This window comes from Vollenhovia emeryi, unplaced genomic scaffold (assembly GCF_000949405.1).
Source record: "Vollenhovia emeryi isolate VEMERY1.0 unplaced genomic scaffold, V.emery_V1.0 DF939208.1, whole genome shotgun sequence".
NCBI classification, from domain to species: Eukaryota; Metazoa; Arthropoda; class Insecta; order Hymenoptera; family Formicidae; genus Vollenhovia; species Vollenhovia emeryi.
In genome coordinates, this window is record NW_011967158.1 from 785,665 (window position 1) to 811,074 (window position 25,410).

At 43.2% G+C, this 25,410-nt stretch overlaps 3 protein-coding genes across 7 annotated transcripts; 1 reads left to right on the top strand and 2 right to left on the bottom strand.

Moving 5' to 3' along the window:
• Window positions 1–7,473: 7,473 nt before the first annotated feature.
• Window positions 7,474–11,121, top strand: LOC105561362 (probable nuclear transport factor 2). Of its 4 annotated transcripts, none has more exons than XM_012011272.1 (5): window positions 7,474–7,829; window positions 7,949–8,020; window positions 8,662–8,760; window positions 9,201–9,321; window positions 10,068–10,145. In XM_012011272.1, exons 1-4 carry the CDS (start codon window positions 7,722–7,724, stop codon window positions 9,312–9,314), a joined length of 393 nt encoding a protein of 130 aa, XP_011866662.1. In that variant the 5' UTR covers window positions 7,474–7,721; the 3' UTR covers window positions 9,315–9,321; window positions 10,068–10,145. The 4 variants fall into 4 exon arrangements, 2 of the variants coding, with proteins under 2 accessions (XP_011866662.1, XP_011866661.1); XR_001008904.1 differs by lacking the exon at window positions 9,201–9,321 and adding an exon at window positions 11,041–11,121 and having other exon boundaries at window positions 7,475–7,829; window positions 10,068–10,269; XR_001008903.1 differs by having other exon boundaries at window positions 7,475–7,829; window positions 9,201–9,365; window positions 10,068–10,143.
• LOC105561361 (4-hydroxyphenylpyruvate dioxygenase) lies at window positions 10,661–14,523 on the bottom strand. The gene is made up of 12 exons (XM_012011270.1): window positions 14,385–14,523; window positions 14,130–14,156; window positions 13,921–13,983; window positions 13,533–13,637; window positions 13,224–13,349; window positions 12,957–13,046; window positions 12,778–12,878; window positions 12,397–12,474; window positions 11,849–12,083; window positions 11,460–11,582; window positions 11,260–11,376; window positions 10,661–11,131 (listed from the first exon to the last, which is right to left on the bottom strand). The coding sequence occupies exons 1-12, from the start codon at window positions 14,385–14,387 to the stop codon at window positions 11,057–11,059; spliced, it is 1,143 nt and encodes a 380-aa protein (XP_011866660.1). The 5' UTR covers window positions 14,388–14,523; the 3' UTR covers window positions 10,661–11,056.
• A 1,460-nt stretch (window positions 14,524–15,983) lies between these two features.
• On the bottom strand, window positions 15,984–23,809 carry LOC105561363. 2 transcript variants are annotated; one of them, XM_012011273.1, is made up of 12 exons: window positions 23,450–23,809; window positions 22,145–22,379; window positions 21,283–21,513; window positions 21,059–21,153; window positions 20,823–20,892; window positions 20,575–20,742; window positions 20,081–20,478; window positions 19,787–19,948; window positions 19,053–19,381; window positions 18,378–18,919; window positions 17,857–18,083; window positions 15,984–17,539 (listed from the first exon to the last, which is right to left on the bottom strand). In XM_012011273.1, exons 1-12 carry the CDS (start codon window positions 23,455–23,457, stop codon window positions 17,365–17,367), a joined length of 2,640 nt encoding a protein of 879 aa, XP_011866663.1. In that variant the 5' UTR covers window positions 23,458–23,809; the 3' UTR covers window positions 15,984–17,364. The 2 variants fall into 2 exon arrangements, with proteins under 2 accessions (XP_011866663.1, XP_011866664.1); XM_012011274.1 differs by lacking the exon at window positions 23,450–23,809 and adding an exon at window positions 22,639–23,026.
• Between the last annotated feature and the right edge of the window lie 1,601 nt (window positions 23,810–25,410).

Genomic DNA, 25,410 nt, shown 5'->3' on the forward strand with positions numbered 1-25,410 from the left:
AAGTGAAACTGGCAGTTCGGCTGTTCGTTCGCTCAGTCTGTGTACTCGCCCTAAGGGCCTGAGCAGAATGGCTGTCTTGTGCTCTCGAGAGACAATGTTTTATGTTTTAACTCTTTGTCTTAAAGTAACGCACAATAACTGCCTTGTGTCCTAAGAATACAAGACAGCCATTCTGCTCAGGCCCTAACGTTTCCGGCAACCCACGACCGAAAGACACCCGTGTTTCTGGCCCGTCGCAGTTGATCTTTAAACATCCCCACGTATTCATCTCAATCGACCGCGGCCAAGGTGCCGTGTAATATAAATTTCGAGCGCGGTTATCGTTTATTTTTATACCCACGTTAATGTATTTTCACGCAGATCAACGAGGCATATCGTTGCATATTGAACATTTTTTAAAAATAAACCAGCTATACGAGAACAGGTTCCGGAGCCTCGAATCCGCTCGCATCTCCGCGTCCACTTTGTCGTCCCGCGTGCGGCCGATCGAGCGCGGGTCCTCGAGGCTATAAAGATATATTATTAACGGTCAACCGGGAGAGAGAAAGAGAGAATAGAAAGCGCGGATCGGACGCGGACAGCGGCTTATTTGCGATATTATTTATAGACGTGTAATACATATGGATAGAATCGATAAGGCGGTGTCAATTCCAATTCCGTCGCGCCCGATAGCCGCGGACTTTCGATATCGCGTGCACGCGACGCGACGCGACGCGACGCGACGCGATGCGATCCGCGCGGGTCGCGGAACAAACGGGTCCAGCATTCCCCACGTTGTCGGTAATTACATCCATTGACGTCGGTGCTTGCTATTTTTCCTTATTTTTCTCGACATTATTCACTCGTCCCCCTCGCCCTCGCCCGCCGCCCAGTACCGCGTGGACATTCCGCAATCGGCCGAGGCGGCGATAAGCGGATCCGCGGCGCGGTAAAGCGGATCGCGGTGCGGCGGCGGAGACGGGGGGAGGAGGAGGGGGACCCGGAGCCGGCGCGCGCTCTCGAAAACCCGAAGGAGAGCCGCGAACGAGCGCTAACGAGGCGCCGCTCGCGCGGCGGTCAAACGGACCAGTTATTCGTACAAACGTGGAAATTTTCGAGCGACCGCCGTTCTCGCCGGGTCGACGAACGGCGGACTCGGCCGCGTCTCGTGTCGCGGCGCGGCGCGGCGCGACGCAACGCGAGAGCCAAAAAATAATGCGCAGTTTCCAGTCGCGCGGAGGACACGATTCCCCGGGGGGGAAATTGCGACAGTCGAAAAAGGGACCCGTCTCCGCCTCGCTCTCTCTCTCTCTCTCTCTCTTTCTCTCTGTCTCTCGCCTCGATCGTCGTCGTCGGTCCCACGCCGCGCGGCCGTAAGCGCGTATACGCTTGTGTTATAGCGGCGCGGGCAGGCAGGCGAGAGCAGCCAGGCAACATGGTATGCGTTGGCCGCGTAGCGAGCACGCGGAGGTCACCATTGACGCAAATCTATCCGAGTGTCACGTGAGCGCGGCCGCTGGAACACAATATATACACGCGATGGACGGCAACGACAACGGGCACGGCACGGCCGGCCGCACCACCATTCCATTAAATCCATGCCTGCTCCGTGCCGGCCGTGTATATATATATATATATATATATGCATATATATATATATATATATTTATGCGGCTGCTAGCGATGGGACCGAGCCGTGGGATGAGCCCCGAGAGAGCGCGGCCGACCGAAACTACGCCGGAACGGGTTTTCGGTTGAAAATACGACGGAAGGAGAACACGAAGAGGCCCCGCGCGAGAGGCCGACGACATGCTTCTGGGTCGCCAGTAGGCTCGCACGTCGAACGGATCTTCTCTCGGCAAACGGATAGAGCTCTGCGGCGCGGCCTCGGGCGACGAAACGCGGCTCGCTCGAGGCGAGTGTCGGCCCCATCGCTACTTGGACGAGGACGTCGGGCAGAAGGAGGGACGGGGAGGGGGAGGAGCGGAGTGTTGGACACTGCACACTCCGCGGCCCACCCACGTTACGATATAATGGGCAATTAATGGCCGGTGGACCGGCCGATCCTCGCTGAATGCCAATCGGCCACGGGAAGCGCCACGCTCGACGGACGGCCTGTTGTCTAACCCTTCGCGCTCTGCCAGAATGGTGCTCCATATGGCAACGCGAGTCGCCGGAGAGGTCCCTCCCGGCTATAATTAGAACGCCACACTCGCGCGAAGCGCTAAGTCTCTTTAATACCGCCGATTCGACCTTTAGCGCGTCTCCCGTCCGCCGATTCTTTCGATCGCCGCCTCGCATTTCTCTGTTATTTTTGCGAGCCGCGATTCCGAACAGCCGCGCCGTTATTCTTCTTTCGGCCAGGAAAGCCTGTCAAGAAACGCTCCATATGTATCGCGACAACGTCAGCAAGGACCTTGCGTTAGCCTAGTTTCAGTTCTGCGAGATAGAACACGAATGTGGTGCACATGCGAGAGAGAGAGAGAGAGAGAGAGAGAGAGAGAGAGAGAGAGAGAGAGAGAGGGAGAGGGAGGGAGGGAAGGAGAGAGTACCCTCTACTTCTTATCATTTTTCTAATCAGGTCAATGTCGCCACGCGACGATCCGTTGCTTCCTTCAACCAGCCTCGTCGTGCCAGCCGATCTGAAAGTCGACCGATTCGTAAACGAGCAGGACAAGGGCCGTGGCATAAAAAGTAAACTCGAGCGGCGAGATTTAGGACGTAAAAGTGTCGACCAATAGGGACTTCCAGCGTCGCGCCGCTTAAATTTTTCAAAAGGCCGCGTTCTCGAACGCGATGGGCCGTTTTCCCCGTGGCTTAAAGTTTTATCACTTAAATTTTTCCGCGTGCCACGTGGCCCTAACTCCTCTTCAAGCGCGCGTCTCATTGTCAGTTCGATGATTCGACGACATTGTCAAATTCGACATCGATTTGACGGTGTCGACGTCGATCGACGAGTCATTTCTCGCGCGCTGGGCACCGTTTTGTCGTCGCGGATCGTCGCTCGATTGACCGGTGCCGAACTTGCGGCGGAACAAAATCTCGCGCGATCTTCGAGCTGCAATAAATCTCGATATCCTGACCGCACTTTTATTCCCTCCGGATTGGTTTTGACTATTAGCGTCGTCCGAAAGTGCCGCTCGAAATGCGCACCTGCGTCGTTTCCGAGTGAGAAATGACTTCGTCGTAACGATGTCGAGTCGACATCGACACTGTCAAATTGACATCGATTCAACATCAATTTGACGGCGTCGATTCGGCATCGTTTCGACATCGACGAGCCATATATTTCTCGCTGGGTTACGACGGATCGTAAAACCTCACCGCTGTCACTTTCAAATCTGTTCGATTCGGCATATAATTATCGTTCCAGTCAATACCGATCTCAAATAATTATTCAGAATGTACAATTCCGTTGCAATATTTACGAGTTTTTGTCGTTTATTTTTCAATAATGAAACAGTAAACGCGGAATAATATATGACGAACATGATGCATGACGCACGATGCAATCTAATGTAATACAATATATCATTTACGTGCGAACTGTTTTTCTTGACACTTATTGTTAGGGTCAGTGGGATCGTCAAGCGATGATAATTATCGCATTTTTTATCTAAACATCTGTTTGTGCATTAGGAATCACTGATGCCTTCCCATATGTATTTAGACGCGCGTAAACATATACATTTTCCACGTATGCAAAGGGTATAAATGTGTTGATATGTGCACAAATTCACGTGGAAAGGCATCAGTGATTCCTAGTGTATGTACATACATAAGTATACATGTATTTAATTGACACATGTCACAATTATAATTTATTTGGTGTTCGTTATTCAACTTACGATAATTCCGCGTTTTTACTTTTACCCGTACTTTTATTGCGATAAAACCTTAACGATTGAATCATTGTCTCTGTATATCAACATGAAGTTGTACCGAGGAAAGTCTAAATGTTTAATAAAATTCGTATGGCTCAAATGTGATAGACACAAATTTGAAGGAATAAAGGATTGAAATATTATATTTAGACATCAACACCCTGTCACGGCTCTTAGTCCTTTATTCCTTCTTTGTGTCTATCACATTTGAGCCATACGAATCTAAATGTTATCAAAAAATAAAGCAAAGCCCGGAAAAACAAAACGCAAAAGGTGCCAAGAAACAACATCGAGATGTCACATCTCTAGCAATAGCACTGGATCCGGAAATTTTTTCTGTGCGACGTCAATTCGACGGTGTCGACATCGATCGACGAGTCATTTCTCGCCGGGTAGCTTCCTCTTAACGTACACATTTCTTCCCGTTTATATTTTAATATTTCTGGCACCGACAGTAAGTACCTTTAGTTTTTCAGCGTCGTTGAATGCCGCGCTATTATTTCTCGACATACCGGCTCGCGAGTTGACGCGCTTCTTTCGAAAAAGTCGCCGCTCTCTTTTCATCCGCGGCTATGCGCAATTCGCTCATCGCGATGGAACTCTATTAAAGTTTCAGCATTTATAGCTCCGCCGTGGAATGCTCAAGGCGAAAACAAGCGGCCGGCGCGATGCAACAATGCCTTCGACGTTAATGGCGGATGGCACAATGGTGTTGCAATACCGGGAGGGGTATTATGCAACGATCAACGTTATCGTGTACACACGACCGCGCGCGACGGTGTTGAAGATCGGCCGCGGCAGAAAAATGTTTTGCTAACGCGACGATCGGGGATACCGAGGGGATAGACGTTTCAACGAGGGAGACACGTCTCGATTTCGTCTATTTTAGAACGAAAACCCAAAGTCAGTGCAAAACGACGAGAATGCGCCGGCGAGTCCCGTCGTTGATTTCCTTTTCCCGGAAACGTACGCGAGATATGATTTTTTTAATTGCGTCGCGCCCTGCATCCCGATCTCGCCGATCTCGTCCCAGCGAGAGATGTCGAATCATTTCCCTAATAGCACAGTGCATCCCAAGGAGAAGAAAAAGTCTGGATGATGTCAATTTGATGCCATATTGACCGAAATTTGATATAAATTTGGTCAATATGACATCAAATTGACACCATCCTGACTTCTTTTTCTCCTTGAGTTGGCCCGATTACAACCAACCCAGCGGGATGACTCGCCGATTGATGCCGAATCGACGTCGAATTTGACTGTGTCGATGTCGACTCGATATCATTTCGACGAATCATTTCTCGCCGGAAAATATTGGGGCCAATGTTTAAACCTGGTTCAACGTGCTTTCGTGGAATAGCTGCAAGTTGATTGGCTAACAATCAAAATGTGTTCATTTCTCGAAACTAGAAGTTGAACCAAGTTCTAGCATCGCGGGCACAGGCCTTAACCAATGTTTGGTCCATGCACTGTGCTACTAGGGTTCTCACTGGGGTCGGATACGCGGCTGAATCGCGCGGGTGTTACTCGCGCGCGCTTCGCGCTCATCACAGAAATTAAGTCGCATTATCTTCAATCGTCGTACGCCTGCAAATGAAATCCGAGGAGAGCGCGCGTGGCGAAGGGAGGTCTATTATCTTATTTATTCGTGTGCTTACGTATGATTACGATACGCAAATATTCAGCGGTGGTCCACGTGATGTGCGCGTTACGGGTAATTTCCTGCCGCCGGGAAGAAAGTCACGGCGAGATTTCGAGATTATTTTTCTCGTCGCATCGGCGGCGTCTCATTACGTCACGCCGCTCACCTTGGTGCGACAAGGAACATAGGCGCGCGAAAAAATTATATAATTTTGCTTGATACCTATAATGGCAAAATAGTCGCGCGGATCATAGATATGTTACTTATATATCGTAGATCTTATCACTTCTGCGAATGAAAGATATAATCGCGAAAAAAGAAGCACTCCATGTTCCAGCGTCGCGACAGATTGGAACGAAATGTGAAATAACTAAAAATATTCGTTGCAATGAAAGAATTTCGTTTATGTGAGACTGGACTTTATGTGTTACGTTTACTTCATATTTACACACATCACGATTAGACTTTAATCTCTAAATTAAAACTAGATAATAAATTTAATCTAGATATAGTAGGTATGTTATTCTACGAATTGAAGCGAGATAAAATCGAGAAAAAAGAAGCGAAGCATTTTATGTTTTAGCGTCGTGATAATGTTGAAACGAAATGTGAAGTAAAAATATTCGTTACGACGAAAGGATTTTGTTTGTGAAAAAGTGGAATTTATCTTTTGCATTCAGATTTCCCATTTATTTATACGCATTATCGTTAGATTTTAATGTCTAAATTAAAACTAGATATTAAATTTATTTATATTACTTATCTATATTATTTCACGAAACGAGATAAAATTGGGAAAAAGAAGAACAAAATTATTTTATGTTTGAACGTCACAATATGTTAAATAAAATATGAAATGACGAAAAATGTTCACTGTGGAACGATAAAAGGATTTAATTTATGTGAATAAAAATGGAATTTATTTTTTACATTTATTTATACCGCGTCGTTAGGTTTCAATCTCTCGAGCCTAAAACTAGATATTGAGTTTCTGTAATTTCCGACACGTAGTGATTTTTCTATGTAAATCGACAATTTAAAGTGCGATAAAATCTGTGCGATTGATAAATTCTCTGGTTGGTTGAAAGACTCGATCGACTAGATCGAACTATCGAAAAGGCGAGTGTATCGAGCTGTCGATGTGCATCGACTATCCGGACTCGAATCGAATTCGATTCGATTCGAGAAGAAATCCGCGAACCAAACAACGAGCGCTCGAAGCTCGAACCAAACGGCCAGCGTTTGAATATTCGCTCGTTCTCATCTGTTCGTTTTGCACTTTTAATAATACAAGAAATACATATATTATATGTATATGTGTATTTTTTTACAGCGACGAGAAGAGGAAGAGAGAACAGTGCTTTAGCAAAAGGCTCTCTCGAGCGTTGGTAAAAGGCAGAAATAGCCCCGTACAATTCCAAAATAGCATTAACGCGGTATCGTTTCGACAAAAAAGTCAAACGCGTTGAGTCGTTTCCGCCGCGGTTTTGTTCACTTTACGCTACAAACCCTTCGAAGCGTTCCACTTTGGGGAAATGCAGGAAACGAGGGGACGAAAAACGCATCGAAGCATTTTTCAAGCGTTCGTAACGCCGAGCGGATCGGCACCTGTTATTACCTCGACACGCACACAGCTGATCATCTGCACTTTCCACGATTGAAACGAGACAGAAGACGATGCCCGGGTGCCCCGCGCAGGAAGCGAGCGAGCGATCCGAGGAGAGAAAGAAAAAGTCAAGGTGTCAATTTAATGTCATATTGATCGAAATATGGTGCGTAAATTCGGTCAATTTGACATCACATTGCTGTCATCTTGACTTTTTATTTCTCCTTGAGGAACGAGCGAGCGAGCAAGCGAGCGAGAGCGAGAGCGAGAGTGAGCGAGTGAGCGAGCGAGAGAGACAGAGAGAGAGGGAGAGGGAGGGAGAGAGAAAGAGCGCCGCGAAGTGCAGCTGCCGCTGAACGTTCGAGAAGTCCCCACGACGGCGGTCTTCGATGTATCGCGAGAGGACTCCCCGCGGCTACGTTTCCTGCTCGTACGACACGAGGGATGTCGCACGGCGCCGCTTCGCGCTCGTAGGTACCGCAGGATCCGAGGTCGAGACGGGAACGCGCGTGGAGCCAAGGAGGAGGTGGAAGGTCGCGTTAAACGGCGTGTCTGACGCTCCGACGCTGATCGTCGCCGGTCGCGAGAACCCGTCGCTACCGCCAGCACCATGGCAATGAACGTGCCGTACGAGGCGATCGGCAAGGGCTTCGTCCAGCAGTACTACGCGATGTTCGACGACCCGGCGCAGAGGCCGAACCTCATAAACATGTACAACGTAAGGCGCGAGCGACCCCGCCCGGTACCCCGGCACGGGGCCGGTCGACTCTGCCGCGACTCCCTCGCGATTTCCCCGTCCGGTCCCGCCACTGACTGACATAACCTTTTTTTTTTCAGGCGGAGACATCCTTCATGACGTTCGAGGGCTTGCAGATACAGGGCGCAATCAAAATCATGGAGAAGTTAACTGTGAGTAAAGCTCCCTTCCGCCGGCCCGCGATCGATCCACGGTTACGGTGCCTATTCGCGCCCGGTCCATTTCGCGAGAGGTGTCTTTCGTCTTGCGGCTCTATCGAGGAGTATTCTTCCTGCTAGTGGATCGTCCAAGTCCCAGTGTCGGTAGGACCCAAGAGGAGTTTACAGAGTCCGGAGAAACGTTCTCTTCGTAGAAGACGATAGTCTTCACAGCCTTCCTCGTAGGAGGCTTGCGTAGTAGCGTTTAGTTTGATCTTGATACTTTTCTATATACAGAGTTTATTACCGAGAATCTGGAAGCTCACTCGACACTCCTAACTGGTCGATTTGTAAACGGGAAGATTATTCTGGCGTAAAAGTATCGTGAGGTTTGAGAAGTCCAAAATTAATGTAGAAGGATCGATGAGACGGAGCCGGACAGAAACGACAGTACTTAGATATACATAATATATGTGTGCTAGTACGTTAGACTTTGTATTTGCGCTTCGTCAGATATGTTTGGCTCCTACGTTTAATCTTTCTATTTTGATTTTTGCACCTTATTTCATTGTTATCGATCATTATTACTGCAAAGCCGATAAAAGAATTGATGTGCTAATAGTACACTGTTGTATTAACTTCCTTTTCTTTTTCAGAGCTTATCTTTTCAAAAAATAAATCGGATAATAACAGCGATCGATTCGCAACCGATGTTCGATGGTGGTGTTCTCATTAATGTACTAGGAAGGTTGCAGGTAAGGAAAGTACAGCTAGCCACGACAAATATTTTTTTAAAAAAAGCATCTAGCTCGCAAAGTGCAATTAATTTGTTCAGTGGAGGCAACATTGAGTCGTATTATAATACAATTATTTTAAAAAGTTAAAAAGTTCATGTATTTTAAGTAAGTGTGAGAGTCATTTTATGCCAGACCAATCGGTTCAGTAATTTAATTCTCAATTTTTCACGGTTCTGTAAGCTTGATTTTTGCGTACGTATGTGTACAAAAATTAAATTAGTATGCATCAGAATTAAAGATTTCTTTAAGTAAGACGAATTTTTACATGGGAAAACACGGACGGGACTAAAATAGAATCTGTAGGTAGAGAGTGTAGGCGGGAAATAAGTTCTGTGGTCCGTTTTCGTCGGTACCTCGATCTACAGAAAAATGTTCAATGATTATTGATGATCGTGCAGACTGACGAAGATCAACCTCACGCGTACATCCAGACATTTGTCCTGAAGCCGGTCGGTACCAGCTTTTACGTGCAGCACGACATCTTCAGACTTGCGATACACAACACGGTTTAGGCTTCAGGTACCGCAAAATCTCCTTCGTTGCCCTGCGTACCATGTTAACAGGCAAGCCTTGTCCGATTTTTCACATCATGTATTCGCTGTATATCACTTTTCTTTTGTCTTGATTTAGCACAAAATTTCTGGAGCAGTGAAACGCAAGAACGTATCCCCGCATCCAAATAGGCTGTGCTAAAAATCTGTTGTGTTTAAGATAACTAATTGCGATAGCTTTAAGTTTCATCAACATTTCCCACGATGGTCTTAATTTGCAGCTCGATACTCTTCTCTCAATAACTTTGTTACTTGTTTTTATTTTTAATTGCTATTTTCCCCACGCAATTTTATCTCTTCGTTAATATATTTTGCTTAAAAAACTTATTTAATCTAAAGTGAGCACGTTACATAAATATCCATGAAATGTATATGCAATTCGGAGATCTCAGACGCGCAAGCCACAGGTTAGCCGGCTCTCGTAAAAGTTGCGCGAATGTACGAGTCTAGGATCACTGATTTCATTTAACGCGTTACAAATAGCTTGATACAAGATTAAATTGCTGAACAAATTGGAACGATGATTAAGTTACAATGCGAATTAGCATAAAAGAGACCCGTACTTTTAACACTAAAAATTGAATCATGTAATACTTCGACATCCAATCTAATCAGCATTAACGTTGTTTTATTACCAAGCGCTATTTTACGCAGTGCTTGAACACACATATATTGCTAAAAGTACGTAATATAATAGCTTGCGTTTAATTGCAGGCAGACGAGGATCCACCACACGCCTTCTCGCAATGTTTTATCCTGAAGCCAATGGGTAACTCGTACTACTGTCAGCACGATATTTTCCGCCTTAGCATTCATGACAGCGCATGAACGAGGAAGATCGTGCTGATTTTCGCGACGAGCGTGTGAGCAGGCAGGTTGTCGAGCGACCGGATGCCCTGGAGATCATGATTAATAAGTGAGCCACCTAATCGCATCGATAACCCTCTCGTCACAACCACATCCTACCTATCCCCCATTCTTTCTATAGATAATATTACAAGTTTTATATGAAGAATATCTCTCCGCTTATATCTTGGCCACGATAAGGAAAAAAGAAAACCAATCGAGAAACATCCGATATCACACAGTTTAACTAATTTCGTCGCTTTTCTCCGTACAACATAATACATATATGCACACAGGTGCGCAGATATCTGTGTGTCCGGAAAAAAAAAAACGAATCTACATTTCTTAGTTATACGTACTAGCACAACGTGCACACATAAATGTCTCATTGATTGAGAATTTGATTTTTGACGGCAGGTAATATCTTTGCATTACTACGCTTTGAAATGTATTGTAACATATTTTACATTCGAAATGCTGTGTATTTTTGTAACACAAAAAAATGTTGGCCATTAAATACAAGAATACGGAATTAATCAGACAAGTTGATTATCTATTCCACACGGCGGAAACGTGAAACCTTGACATTTTCGTCGGTCGCGACAAAACATACAAGCTCTATTGCAATGTGAACGAATTATTAACAATAGTGATAATGTATCAGAATGTTAGATGGTGCTGAATAAATCTTGAGGCAGATTTTATATAATATACCTTTTCATGTGATATCTCGTATAAGTAGAGCAAATACAATTAAGTACAAAGATACGCATCCTACACTCTTGCTTTATAAGACTACTTTACGCCGACTAACGGTTTTAATTTTTCATATATATATCAGCAGCAATGTTGATATCCTACAGATTCCCACGTTTTGCTTGCTCCAACTCGATCGCTTCGAACAACGCTTGGAAATTGCCGGCGCCGAAACCCTAAAGAAGAAATGGCAAATTGAATTTGCGATTACTTAAAGTACCAGTTAATTTTTCACGTTTTTAGGTGTTATATTTAAATTTTGTAACTAGATGTAAAATTAGATGCTACTCTTTTCAATACTTACGTTATGATTGCGCCTCTGTATGACTTCTATGAACAGCGTCGGCCGGTCTTGCATATTTTTCGTGAATATTTGTAGAAGATATCCGTTCTCATCGTAGTCTATTAGTATTTTTAATTTCTGCAAGGCGATAACGCGATCGAATCAATAGTAAACGCGTTGCAACTTGTACCGGAGTTCTAATTCGTTATCAATAAAGGTACCTGTAGTATATCCATGTCCTCCACGATTTTCGTGCCACTGGCTTTCAGGCGGTTTCTCAGCATGTCGTAATAACTATCGGGCACGTGCAGAAACTCCATCCCTCTGGCACGCAAATTCGTTATCTGCAAAATGGAGTGTGAGAATGAATGTGCGGAGGGACTTGCTGCGAGCGCACGACTATTTTTTTTAGGAAATATAATTTAATAAAATAAAAATATCAAATTATATGTCAATTATTATTAATTAATTACAATCGAAGAATAAAAGTATTAAGAGACCATTTTGTGATCAAAAAGTTGATTTTTTAGAGCCGCTTCTATACTGCATAGTACATGCATCTTGCAGGATACGTTAAGCAGAAGTGCAATTAGGATATTCAATTACTTACTGCTGTAATAATGTCACTGGTATTGAGGGCAATATGCTGCACGCCGGCGCCGCCGTAGTACTCGACGTATTCCTGGATCTGGGAGAGTTTCTTCCCCGGCGCGGGCTCGTTAATCGGCATCTTCACCGTCTCCTCCCAATTCGACATCACGATGGACCGTAGAGCGGAATATTCCGTGTGCAGCTGCGTGTCGTCCACCGACCAGAACCGATGAAACTGTAAACACTCCTCGTACCTGAGAGATAAGGGGGAAGAGAAATCGTCACTTAATTTAGTATTCTATTCTTTTAGCCCAAGAATATCTTATCAAAGGCAGAAATTTGAGAATGTTTAACTTATGAATTTCATGCAACTCGATAAGAGTCAACCTTATTACGCGCATTTTATTATATATATTAATATTCTAAGTTACTATCTTACTAATGAATTGTTACACACGCTGCTATCAACTATTACCTAGAATTAAGAGAAAAAACGTGTTGAATTATATATACGACTTCTCATTACCATAAATGTGTTTATGTTCACAAGTAGATAAATCTACATACCATTTCGCAACGGGTTCCATCTGCTTGTCTGGTTGATTACCCACCACATGGTCCACGAAATTTAAACGTATCTCTGGCCTGTGAGAATTAAGAGAAATATGTCGATATAATTTAAGTTTAAAGTCAGCCTCCTATCTAACTAATTCCTTATGTTTCTCTTGAACTTGATATATTAAAGATCAAAAGTCTAGGATATTTTAGATACCTTGTAATTTAAAACAAGGAACATCCTTTACTTTTCTAACAAATAAAGGATATTCTTTTTCGTTAAGCAGGAACATTGTGAGATATTATTATTAAGGCATTCGAGTTTACTTTTTAGAGTAAAATGCTTCTAGTTTTTGCTACTTTGTAAAGAATCGCACGTTTTGCATTGCGTACAATTGTTTGAGAAGAGTGTCCTCTGTCGCCCTCGTGAAGCCTGGCAGGAAGAAGCCATTGTACTTCGTCCTGTCGACGAGCGTATGGAGTGTATCGCCATACTGAAAATGACATTGAATTAATTGACAAGAGATGACGATATCGCGGGTCACGTGGAAAGTATTATTTTTTGTACTTACAGTTTTTAAGGTGGCCATCCTCACGGTGCCGTACTCGTCGCTTTCCTCCCATATGTCGCGCACTATTTCGGCGCCCCTTTTCTTGGCAATCTTTTGACACGCGTTGTTTAAAATATTAGTGAAGACTTGAACATTTACCTTACTATTATTTGATAGGAAAGAAGTTTAAGTGGTTCTTTTAATTATTTTAATACCGGAAAGGATATTTCTTGCAACATGAAAACTATACTTTTAGGCGAAGACGAAGCGTCTCCCTTGTTTCTTTACCTTAACAATAGTGTCGACATCTTCAACGTTGAACGCAACATCTCGCACGCCGTCCCCATGTCGGGAAAGATGTTTCGACATTTCTTCATTATCAGGTTCGTACGGGGATTCGAACACGAACACTATCTGCGATTACAAGCTTGATAATTAGGAAGCTCTATGTGGTTCGGTAGATTACATCAAAGATTTCGAAAAAATGCCGTTCTTTATCTCGTTAAGCAAGCCACTGAACGAGGTAACGATATCGGAGATGTTTTTCCAACATTATCTAACTTTGATCTATTTTACTGTGCATGCATTTAAAGTTACTTTGTTCTGTCTGACGACGTGCGCGGCTGTTCGTCTGGAGCCAGTTTCTAAACCGCGATATCCAAACGGCTGGAAACCCATCCTGCATCGATAGAAACTAGCGACCTACAAGTAATTTTGTTGTTCAATTTTCACGTATAATCTGTAAATATTTACTTTACTTTGTTACGTTTAGTTTCTTGGTATGTGGATATCTTGATATGTGGAAACGTTACAAAGATGAATTTAGGGCCCAAAACCAACGAAGTTTATAATTTGATACGTACTTTGATAATTGATAAAACTCAAAGACAGCTACAGATAAAGAATCATATTGAACACAATACGTTTCTCACTTATTCCTATGGTATTCTTCATGTTTCCAAAAAATTGGCACGTGAGAACTTACCTGTTTCGCATTTCCGACCCAGAATCTTATGTGATCGAAACTGAGGAATTTTCCTCCAACGGGCTGAAAAAGTATGAATATAGCGCGTCACGTTTCTAGTAGCAATTTTCTCTATAATTACTATATAAAAATTTGAAATAATAGTAGTAATTCCAAGCGAGAAAACAATTTGTCTTCTCTCCAACACTTTGATAAGGGATGATGTCTACCTTGGGTCCTTTATCGGTGTAGGTCGTCTGGAAGCAAACGCGAGGAATTGATTATTTTGACGTATATTTGGAGTAAATCCGATTAAGAAATAATTATTCTGTGTATATTATGGAGGATTTTTAAAAAATTCCGTTTTGCAAATTATAAATGTTGGACAATTACACATTAGAGGAGCAATTGTGATCAGTGAACAAGTTAATCAAGATAAATGATAAAAAATAAGTCTGTTATCAGGTGACTGTTCTCCAACTTACCATGATGGTCGTGCCAGCTTTCGAAATCGAGGAAAACGGTAAAGAGTATCCTTCTACGACGCTATCGAGTGCCCGATTAAAGTAGAACCTCGAGTTCCGCTTTAAATATCGAGCCCGCCGACGATTCACTGGCCGGCTATTGGTCTACGATGTCACGTTATTGGTCTACACTAGTCTACAGTGAGGGCTTGTTTGCGCCACGTTCTCCGTGGTCAATGGTCCATAGATCAAACCGGCAACGACAGCAGGTTTTTTTAATTAAACGCGTGATTAAAGCTGGATACACTCAATGATACGCATTCGAGGTGGGCTCGCCTTCCTAATTAGCATAGGAGGAGACATTTCACCGATTAATCCTAGAGTACCGCATACCATATACGTACGTGATAATACATAGACGAGGTTTCTGAAGGTTCCCGGTATAACATAAATGTCTTCACAATTAATAAAATTTATAAGGCTCTAATGTGAAAACACAAATACGAAGTAATAAAGGAGTAAGAGCCAAGACAGGATGTTAGTGTCTAAATCATTTTAATTTTTTTAGCTTACCTACCCTCTGAGAGGGAGGTCCAGGTTCAAACCCTGGCTGAGGTATTATTTTCGAAATAGATTAAAAATTAAAATTATTTATACACTAACATCCTGTCTTGGCTCGTACTCCTTTATTACTTCGTATAAATGTTTTCGTTACAATTAAATATTTTCTGATAATTCAACTATTACACGTTATAAAACGATGTAATTTTACAAAAATACACGCGCTTATTTCTTGCAAAATTTTTGCATTTTTTGTGGACGAAACCTGGAGAGTTTTGAGAAATTTGTATACACGCTATTCTATGATGTTAAAGTCGAATAAGTAGAAACGGCACAACAGTTTTCCTGCATTTATATAAAACTCGCGATATGTATATAAAGAACGATTTAAAATATCTTTTTCAATTCCTCGATATCTATTTTATTGGCTTCGACGAAATTAAAAAAACGTGGGGATTTCATTTGTCACCTTCGGCATATAAAAGTAGTTTTTCGCATAAATATCTCACTTTCCGCAATACGTAGCAAACATATTTATGCCGCATGTTAGAATGCAGTTTTTCTGTGCACACACCCTCTAATGCATTTATGCATTTATTCTACGTAATATTAGATCGGAGCATGCTTTTTTGTTGTTTACGTTAAACGCTTCGATAGCAAATGCAATGACTATCTACGTCTACGCAATTGTTAATTTTAAGTTTCATCCATTTATCGGGAGTATCGTGGCACTCAATCGATTGTCACTTCGCGAATGGTTATTTAAATTAAAATTCAAGAATTACATATTATACAAAAAATCATAGAGTGCGTCCAACAATAAGAGTAATCAAGAAAGTATGTAAAGAATCGATATCGTGGCGATCGTGGCGCAGAGGATTGTGCGCTGATCTGGTAATCCGAAGACCTGGGTTCAAAACCAAACAAAACATTGTTGGTTTTTCGTTCGATCGCCACATAGAGAAGTGGAGGTAGAGAGAGGTGTTATAAGAGGTTTGGGCACGTTCCTTCAAAAACGCCTTGTAACCCTAAGGGGAATCAATAAAATGTGTCTACATCTACATGTGTAAAGAATGATAAATCGCTTTATTAGACTTCATCGCAAACAAAACACATGGACTATCAGACACAGAGAAGAAGTCATTAGAGAATTCAGATAATGACATAACATGATTTAACTCTGCTCGCCAGAAATCTCGTACGCAATATATTAGCATAAATTAATCTTAATATAAATATTTGGAAGTATTGCATATCGTTGTCACGAAAAACTAGTCTCGCGGAAGATTTCTGCATCGAGATCATCGACATTTTTATGCAAATATTACGAGACAAAAACGGACTCGGCACCGAGATAGCGATGACGTTGCGCATAAAATATCTTTACATTAAAATTGACAATGTCGAGCAGATGATTCTTGCAATATTACCATCTCTATTTTTCCCCTACAAAAGCAATTCGGGCGACTAGAAATACTGGACGCAGCGCGTTTGCGGAATACTGATTTCCGTCTTTTTTCCTGGAGAATATATACCTTTAACTATCCTCTAATAAAACTGAGACTGGCTAAATCGTACTGATTAAAATACAAATAAGTTACTAACGGCTCGTTATGTATATGTACAATAAATCGACTCTATACAGGATGTCCGAGAATCAATGAAGCGTCGTTCTCACAAAATTTGAAATCAACCGTTTCCTTTATCAATATTCTAACTTCTTAGTAACTCTGAAACAACAGAGCAACTATTTTTATAGTAATCATAACGAATTGTAATCAATCCAACCAAAATCTTGAGGGCAAAATTGCTCGCTTGAAAAATTAAATTACGAACGACATTACATTATTTATCCTCACTTTCGAAGCCTGATTCCCGAAAGACTTCTCATTTCTAATGACCTATAAATCAGAATCTAGTGAGATATGCCTCATGATATACTGACAGAACTGCCTCCCAATTTTAAGAACAATAATGCTATCTACTTTCCGTCGATTCTAAGACATCTTATATACAATAACATGTATAATACAAATAACATTTGCTATGACATATCGGCTTGCATTATTGATGAAAATGGTCAAGTACAAACTGGTTGGTCGACGATCCGCTATAGTAGAAAATTTTTTGACCCATATTACACGATAGGAGTGCATAGGTACACCATAGCGGTATATAAAAGCTCATTGATCATAGCCGATTCACCTGGAATTACGCCTCGGTACGTTGGAAAATCACAGATTACAAAAATACACGTAGAAAAACCGTATATCTTCCGTTGTTAAAATTATTCCGTCAAAATAACGTTCGATTCTTCTCTCTTGTACTGAATATGATAATCTCTCTTGCCGAGAGCAAATAAGCGAAATTGTGAACGTATGCATTAGCCTCCTCTTTTTTTCTGACAGAAAAGAAAAAGAAGTAACGCCCAGTTCTGGATTTACAGTAACACGATCCCGTGGTCTCTTTCCAATCGACGCTTCGCTTTGAGAGCCACGATCCCCATCAGGTCCGCTGGGGTAGGAAGCGCCGCAAAAGCACTCGGTGCCACCGCTTGTTGGTAGAAAACTTCTACTCCCCCGCTCTGGTTACCATAAACCACCGTGTCTTCCGTTCTGTTCGAGAAAGATATTCTTTTATGGCAGAATCTTTTGGCAAATTCAATTCTTGTTGTAAACATCTCAACACATTCGCTTGTTATAATCCACTTTATGTCATAAAAATTTCGTAATTTTCGACAAACTTATATGGAACCTGGTAAAGTAAAACGTTATAGCACTACAAGGAAATCTTAATCCATTAGATATTTGTTTTACGAGAACAATTCGCACAAAACTAAAATTAATTTACGAAAGAAAAAGAAGAATTTTAATATAAGTTAGATAGAAAAAATTTTGTTTCAGTTTATACGTGCTAAGAGTTTCGTAATTACCTGACGATAATGTCTGTCAAATTGCTGGCCTGCGTAAATCTGTCGTGAAGGCAAGATACGATGTCCAACTCAGTAACGCCCCAAAGTCCGGAACGCTGCACCGTGTCCCACTGCGGATCCACATTCAGAATACTGTACAACTCTTTGTTCTCCGTGGATGGCATCGGTTCCAGACACTGCTGCAACCGCGATTCGAGCTTACCCAACGTGCTCACGCAGGTATGCCACTATACAAAACAAATCATTTGTTATTACTCTTATCCATTATTACTTTTTACAGGGATAACATGTGAGAATATTTCGGACAATTCCTTTTATAATCTCTTAAATACTTTTTGTCATGTTTCTCTTAAAAATTGACATTCTGTCGTATTATTCAAGAACGATTCTTCGTAATTTTTATCTTTATGAAATGTCTAAGTTTAGGTCTCTTAACTTTTTAAATATATCTAGAAATTTAGGTACTTTTTAGATATCTAGATGTAGTAAATTTCACAACACATGAATTTTCTGACACTTACCAGAGCATGTATCAAATCCGGATTGTTCGCGGTGCCGTTCTCCATCAGCAACACCAGCACCATGTTCTGATAGCCGCAGAGAAAGAGCTCAGTCTTCACGAGGCAAGCGGCGGGCTCGTCCTTGTTGACCCAATCCTCGTCCAGCTCATCCTCGCCATCGCTCGCCTCCTTCTCGACGGACTCCAGTTTTTGCCGGATCAGCTGATTCGTCGTTGCCGTAGTCGCGGTGACCGTTGCGCCACCGGAGAATCCAGACAGATCGCGGAATTCGCTCGGCGTGGTCTCGCGGCTGCAGAAACCGCTGGTTCGCTCATCGGCCAGTAGACTCAGCTTCGACATCAGCGGCGTCAACTGCAAACCGTCCAGCTTCCGTCTCTGCGGAAACTCGAACGTGTTTCCAGCACCGCCGCACTCCGACGTTGATTTCCGCCGATCGTCACCGTTGGACACCTCGGCAACAATGTTGAGCGGTTTCAGCGGCAGACTCATCGATCTCTTATACGTTTCTTGCTTGCTCTTGTCATACCCAGGCTTGGCGCATTCTGTAGGTTTATATTTAAAACAAATAATTGAAACGCATGTTTCGAACACTAACTCCTGTCTTTAACAACGTTGGAGATGGATCCATTTTCTATTAAAAGAACTTCTTGAAGCATTTTTAGATGTAAAGTGTACCTTCGCGAGAGTCCTTCGTGATGGAGTTCCGGCTGCTGTTTATCGGTAATTTCGCACTCGTCAGGTCGCTCGGCAAACTCCTCGATTGCAGATTGCCGTCGTCGCCACGACGCTCGTGAACGTCGTCGCCGTTGTCGCGCAGTTCCTCGCAGTGCGAGGCGACGTATTGCTCGTACAACGATTGCGAGACCGGTAGACCATCGTATCGGAAGACGGGATAGCAGGGATCGACGATGGTACGAGAGTGACGCAAACTACTTCTGGTGAGCTTCCGCCGGGGTGAATTCGAATCGCGGTCGTCCGGCGAGGCTTCATTTAATTTGGACAATCTGTTAGAATAGTTAAATATAATAAGAGATAGTTTTATCAAAATTAAGTTCGGCCGCATTATTCAACTTGATTGTTTCCATTACTTTTTTAAGCGCAATCACCAATTTAATCGTATTCGGTAATCAGGTGAGTGTAGCATAGTACAACTAGTATGTTCACTCCGTCATTTGTTTGGATTTGCGTTGATCCCTTCTGCGCATCCCTCCATTATTTTGGTCAGGCCAATGAGAGGAAAGTGGTATGTGTGGTAGTGTAGCTTTGACGAGTACATACCACACGCACACCGCTGGATTGCTGACCAAAGCAACGGCGGGATACCACGTGATCGGGACCGAAAAGATCAAAGGGCCCGACAGAGAGTGAACGTACTAGTTATGCTAAGATTACAGCGTTAATTCAATTACATTTTGTCCAGCTCCAGTTGACGAGTCTTAGGAATACCGTTCAGACGTGGCTTAATTGATGACGTCAAGTCTGGTAGACTCATGCTCTTCCTGTCGGGATCTTTCCTCTTTATCAGTTTCTTCTTCGAGGTAGCGTTCCTCAGCTTGTTCAGGCGTTTGCATCTGTTACGTGTAATCAAATTTCGATAACTTTGTGTACTGGATAAATATACGTCACCAAGTTTACTTTGTTACTTCGAAATAATCTTACGTTTCACACAATTTCCAAAAATTCGTTTGAAAGCAAACAAGTACCTGAGCGCCTCTTTGACGACGTCGGGAATGTCGTCGTTGTCGTCGCTTTTCGACGAGCCTCTGTGTCCCTCGTTTTCACCGCCGCTCTCGGACGAGCAGATGAGCATGGCGTTTCCGTGCAACACTCGGTCCACGTCTTTCAACGGCGTCGCGCAGACACTGGGTGTGAGCGGATTCGTAGTGACACCAACCTTGGAACGTTCCGACTTGTTTTCTTGCTTGCGCCTGATCGGCGACTCGTGGTTGACCGCGAGCGGCACAGACGACACATATTGTGGCGCTGACGAGTAACTCGTCGAGTCCAGTTCGCCTTCCTCGGGAACCGTGAAAATCTTCGACGTATCTCGCTTCATGCCGGACGTGATGGGTGGTTCCTTGACGCCGGTCTTAGACACGGTCTGAAAGTTTATCGGTTGTTACAATTTTCGTTGAACAGGCAGAATATTCCGTTAGATTTTACATATATACGTTGTGTTATCGTTTCGTATACTTACTTTCCTCTGTAATATTTTCTTGGTCACGGTATCTAGACACGAATTGTAGTACCGCTCGTTATTCGCCTCTCGCATCAATTTTGCGAATTGCTTCCGCTCTATGTACACTTGTAACAATTGAACACCGATTGGCAAGTGAAATTCTGTGGATATCCTTTCCGCAGGAGCCTGCAGATTTACGGAATTGTGAATTACTTCGTCGACAGAAGCGATTTATATTTAATTTCCAAGTCTAATTGAAGAAATACCTTTATCCTGTAAGGATCGGTTATGACTATTTGTTTCGTTAGATCTGCTCCCAGCTGTGTTGAAACTATCCTGAAGGAGGAACAAAGATTAGTAAAAATCAGATTTAAAAAACGCCCCAATAACTAATTACTAACGTCAGAATAAAAACAATACTTTTATTGTTTTACAAAAATCTCTACCAAAACACGATATCGAAGCAACAATATGATTTTACTTATAAATGTCTGTTTCGTACTTGTTATTGTAAAACAATGCGCCGCCCAAAATGCCGTTTATTTCTTGATAATGCTGCAACACTTGCATTCCTTCCAGAAATATGTTGCTGGCACTCTGTGTTAAAAGAAGGATACTTTAACGTAAGAAAGGAAATGTGAAAAATAGAAATGTACGATCGTCTTAATATCCTGTCGATATTTGGCATTTGTTTTCGTGCTTGCAATTAGTATTATCTGCACTAACCTTGGGAAGCTTAATAACAGGAATGTTGGAGAACAGATTGGCACTATGTTGAAGAATTGGCAGATAGGTCTCGAACATCTGATACAATTTCTCGGTGAATCTATTACGATCGTTGTTGAGGGACTCCAGTATTTGGACAAGGTCGCAGTGGAAGAATCTCAGCAACGATTCCAGGGTGTCGGCGCGTCTCTCGAGTACCCAGTCGTGTATGTTTCTGTCAGTCCCCACTGCCTAACAAAATCAAGCAACGTGATTTACGATTGTTAACGTTGTCTCGCGTAGCTGTTGCGTCGTCAAGTACAACGAATATATTAGCTCTTTGTAAACATCGCGCGATGATCGAATAATTGTGTCACCAGATAACGTCTCTATCAACCGAGTGACAAAACGCAGTAATGTATAGAAGAAAGTCCTCTATTGTGAGATAGCAGGTTTTCAACATCTAAATTGCCAATAAAAAGTCCAATAAACGGATTTTACTCCAAGGGCAATAAATTCACGACAAAACCAGCTGATGCCTATTGATTTAGCAAAAGCCCTGCGCTTCTCATAATAGGAGACTTTCTTCTGTATGTAAAGAGAACATTTATCACGCGGTACGTGTACTCGTGTACTCCGTATCCCTTGGAAAAGTCCTGAGATAAGCCAAGACACTCACTGGTATTGATATTCTTGTTTTCGATATTAATATTACTCGGCAGCTGTTGAGTGATTATTAAACACAATCATATTACAGTCAATTCCAAATGTTACGCTACAGATTATCTATTTACATACATCTTACTCAAGTTACGTCTCTTATCTAAAATCGTTTGGCGCCGCAGAGCGTCGGGCGAACCGTTCCACGGTGAAATAAACTCACCAATACATACTGCCCGAACTTCTTCAACACGAACTTTCCGCCTTGCAACGTGATAGAGCGCGGCGCTGAAAACGACGTGGTCAGGAAGTGATGCACCCCCATCAGCTGTCCGGCCAGGGCCAGTCGCTGCGTGAGAGACACCCAAGCCGGATGAAAGTACAGCACTGCTTCGGCAGGGTCATCCTCCTCTTTACAACACTTTGCAGTGTCGTAAACGAATACTATCATCATCTCCCTGAAAACAAAGGTTTTATTCTAGACCCGAAGAACGGACTTATTTGGTTTTAAGCAAATATAAAGGTTCGGGTGTACAGGATACATGATATAGATACAAAACATAATATCGATTCACGTGATAAACTTACAAGCTCACAATTACAGCTTGTATCGAAACAAAACAGCAAGCTTGCAAACGTGACAAATCGTATTACGTAACTCTCGTGGAGGGACCGATGTACTTATTGTTCCTAATTACAAGATCGTTAGGAGCTTACCCAGATCTAATCTGTCTAAATATATTGACAATTGCAAGGGTATCTTAAAGTATTTCATTGTAGAAAGTCGCACTGGGCAGCGCAGAGAACGCGTTTCGCGGAGCGCTTCAGCTTTGGTGCACGACTGAGTGAATCATTCGCGAGCGAAGTAATCACCCGATCGGGTCCAAGTAACCGATACGGCATCGAGGCGAGATAAGATTAAGCTGCCGCAAGCCGCGCGCACTCGTCGGTTCGCCAGTGCTCGCGGCAGCCCGAGGCGGCCTGGACAGGCACGCTCTAACGGGAGATCGCGTCGGGGCGATTTCGTTTCCAGGGGGTCCATTCTGCACCTTACGCTATAGCGAAAATGCGTGAATAGCTTTGTCTCACTCTACCCGTCCCTTTAAAAAAGAAAAGAGACAAAGCCGCTGACTTTTACGCCCGGTCTACAATGAGTTGTTAGTCGTTAGTCAGAAGTCGGAACTATATGTCGGTCCTTTTTCTTCCACCCAGAAAGGAAAAGGATCAACATATAGTTGCGACTTCTAACGACTCATTGTAGACCGGGCCTTAACATTTTCACTAAATCGTAAGATACAGAATTGACCTCCGGGATTAAAACGCTCGAAAGAAGCGCGTTCTCTCGAGGAACCCGCGGAATCTGTCACCGTCGCGCAATCGCGACAGTAAACATCGAAAATCGCAAATAGTAAACAGAGCGTCGTCGTCGTCGTCGCCGAGACCCGCTGTCCGGCCGCGGGCGTGTGCGTGCGCGTGCCTGTGCGTATTCTAATTAGATAAGGCGGCGCGGTTACACGCGCGGGCATACTTCGCCATGGTGACGGCCGTTAATCGTCGTCTCGGCGCAGCGCGCGGCGGACTCCGTCAATCCGCGGCGGCCTCGCGCCCGCCGTTCTCCGAGGTGACGGGCTCGTCCCGTCGACGAGGACACGGGGGGTGTGCGACGTCCGCCGCTAGTGCGATCCCGGGCGATCCTCCGCAGCAGCCCGCAGGTGGAGACGATCCGTGGCGCCTGGCGTCCGCGTCGTCGACCGGCGAGAAACGCCGCGGTGTGCCATTTCTTCCAGACCCGCGACCACCGTCCGTGCACGATCCGCGCGGAGCCGCTCCTCCCGCGCCGCCATACTGATATTGATCTCCCGCTAGTCCCGCTGTGGTGGATCTGTGTGTGCGCGCGCGTGTGCGACGCAGGTGTAGGCGGGCGTAGCGGCGGCCGCGTCCGCGCCCGCGCAAGTTTGCTCGCACCCTCGTTTGGAATGTTGCACGTTTCACGCGCAGCAATTTTAAAAAGAGAGGAAAGCGAAGTCTGCGGACTGTAATTTTATTAAGGAGGACGGTTGCTGAAGTAAAGATGATAAAATAAATTCAAATTTATAGAAAATATTCGTCTATGGGAATCTCTGTCCTCTATGTAAAAGTTTAAGACGATTGTCTGCACGGTTGTCGAATAATTAATTATTAAAGTTATACTATATTGCACGTGGCCAACGTAGCAAAGTATTACGATATCTGTAATTTAATTCTCGAAAGCATGTTAAAAATGATAAGAATTTTATAAAAATAAGTGCAAACAATTCTATACATATTTACGAAGAATTTTGATAATGTATACATATCTTTCTCCGTTTATTATTCTTGAATAATTAAATCATAAAGATGTTCGCATTGATGCTAATTTGGGAGACTCCATGAAGATCTGTGCAAAAGCAGCGTGCAATAGTGGAGCACACACTTTTGCATAAATGCATAAGCATATGAATAAGGAGAAATTGATTGGTCCGCAGGCAAACCCCGGTAGCACAATATACTGGCGCAATATTGGGAAATAATGTAAATCTAGTATTCCCAATACTGGTCCAATGTTGTAAGACGGACGCCTTCTCTTAGCCGATATGTCCACTCAGCAATACTGGTCCAATATATTGTGCCAATTTTAGGTCAATATTCTTATTACATCGTTAAATATTGGTCAATGCACTTCCAATATATAAATATAACATTATATAATTATTACTGTGCAATATTTCCATTTATTCCATGGCCAATGTTCGCTTTACATTGGACACTATCAGTCAATGCATTTCTAATATAACCGACATTGGGCCAATGTTTAGCCAATGCACTGTGCTACTAAGGAACGCGTAAGGAAATAGACCAATCCAGTTCATTATGCATATATGCTTATGCATTTATGCAAGTGTGTGCTCTCCGCTTTAGGGTCTATCCAAACGAATTAGCATAGGCGCATAAGCATATGCATAAAGAAATTGATCTACTTCCTTATGCACGCACTTACGGTCCAATCAGATTCCTTATGGATTTATGCAAGTTCGTCTGGATAGACCCTTACCGAATGTCTTCTTGCGAATAAAAAATCTTGTGCGCCACATGAGAGCTTTGCAAGTGTCAATTATGTAATTGCAGCAGTACTCGTACGGATCTTCTCCAGCAACATTTCAAATCGCTGAAACATAAAGCGAGGGCTCGATAAGCATTAAATAATGAGATTTGCTAAAAAGGCACGAAAGAGACCAAACCAATGCTGGTAATTGAAAGTAGTGCCGCTTTAACGAGATAAACGAACCTTTCTGCACTTTTCACTGGTATTTTTATTTTCTCCTTGTTTGGAAATCAAAGAATTCTACAATTGTATCTCTCTGCGAGATAAACTTTCCCGTTTTTTTTTCACATCTGTGTGTAGCTTTGTGGTGTTGTGTATGTGTATATATACATAAGCAGCCCGTCGCTGCCCATCCCTTACGATCTAAA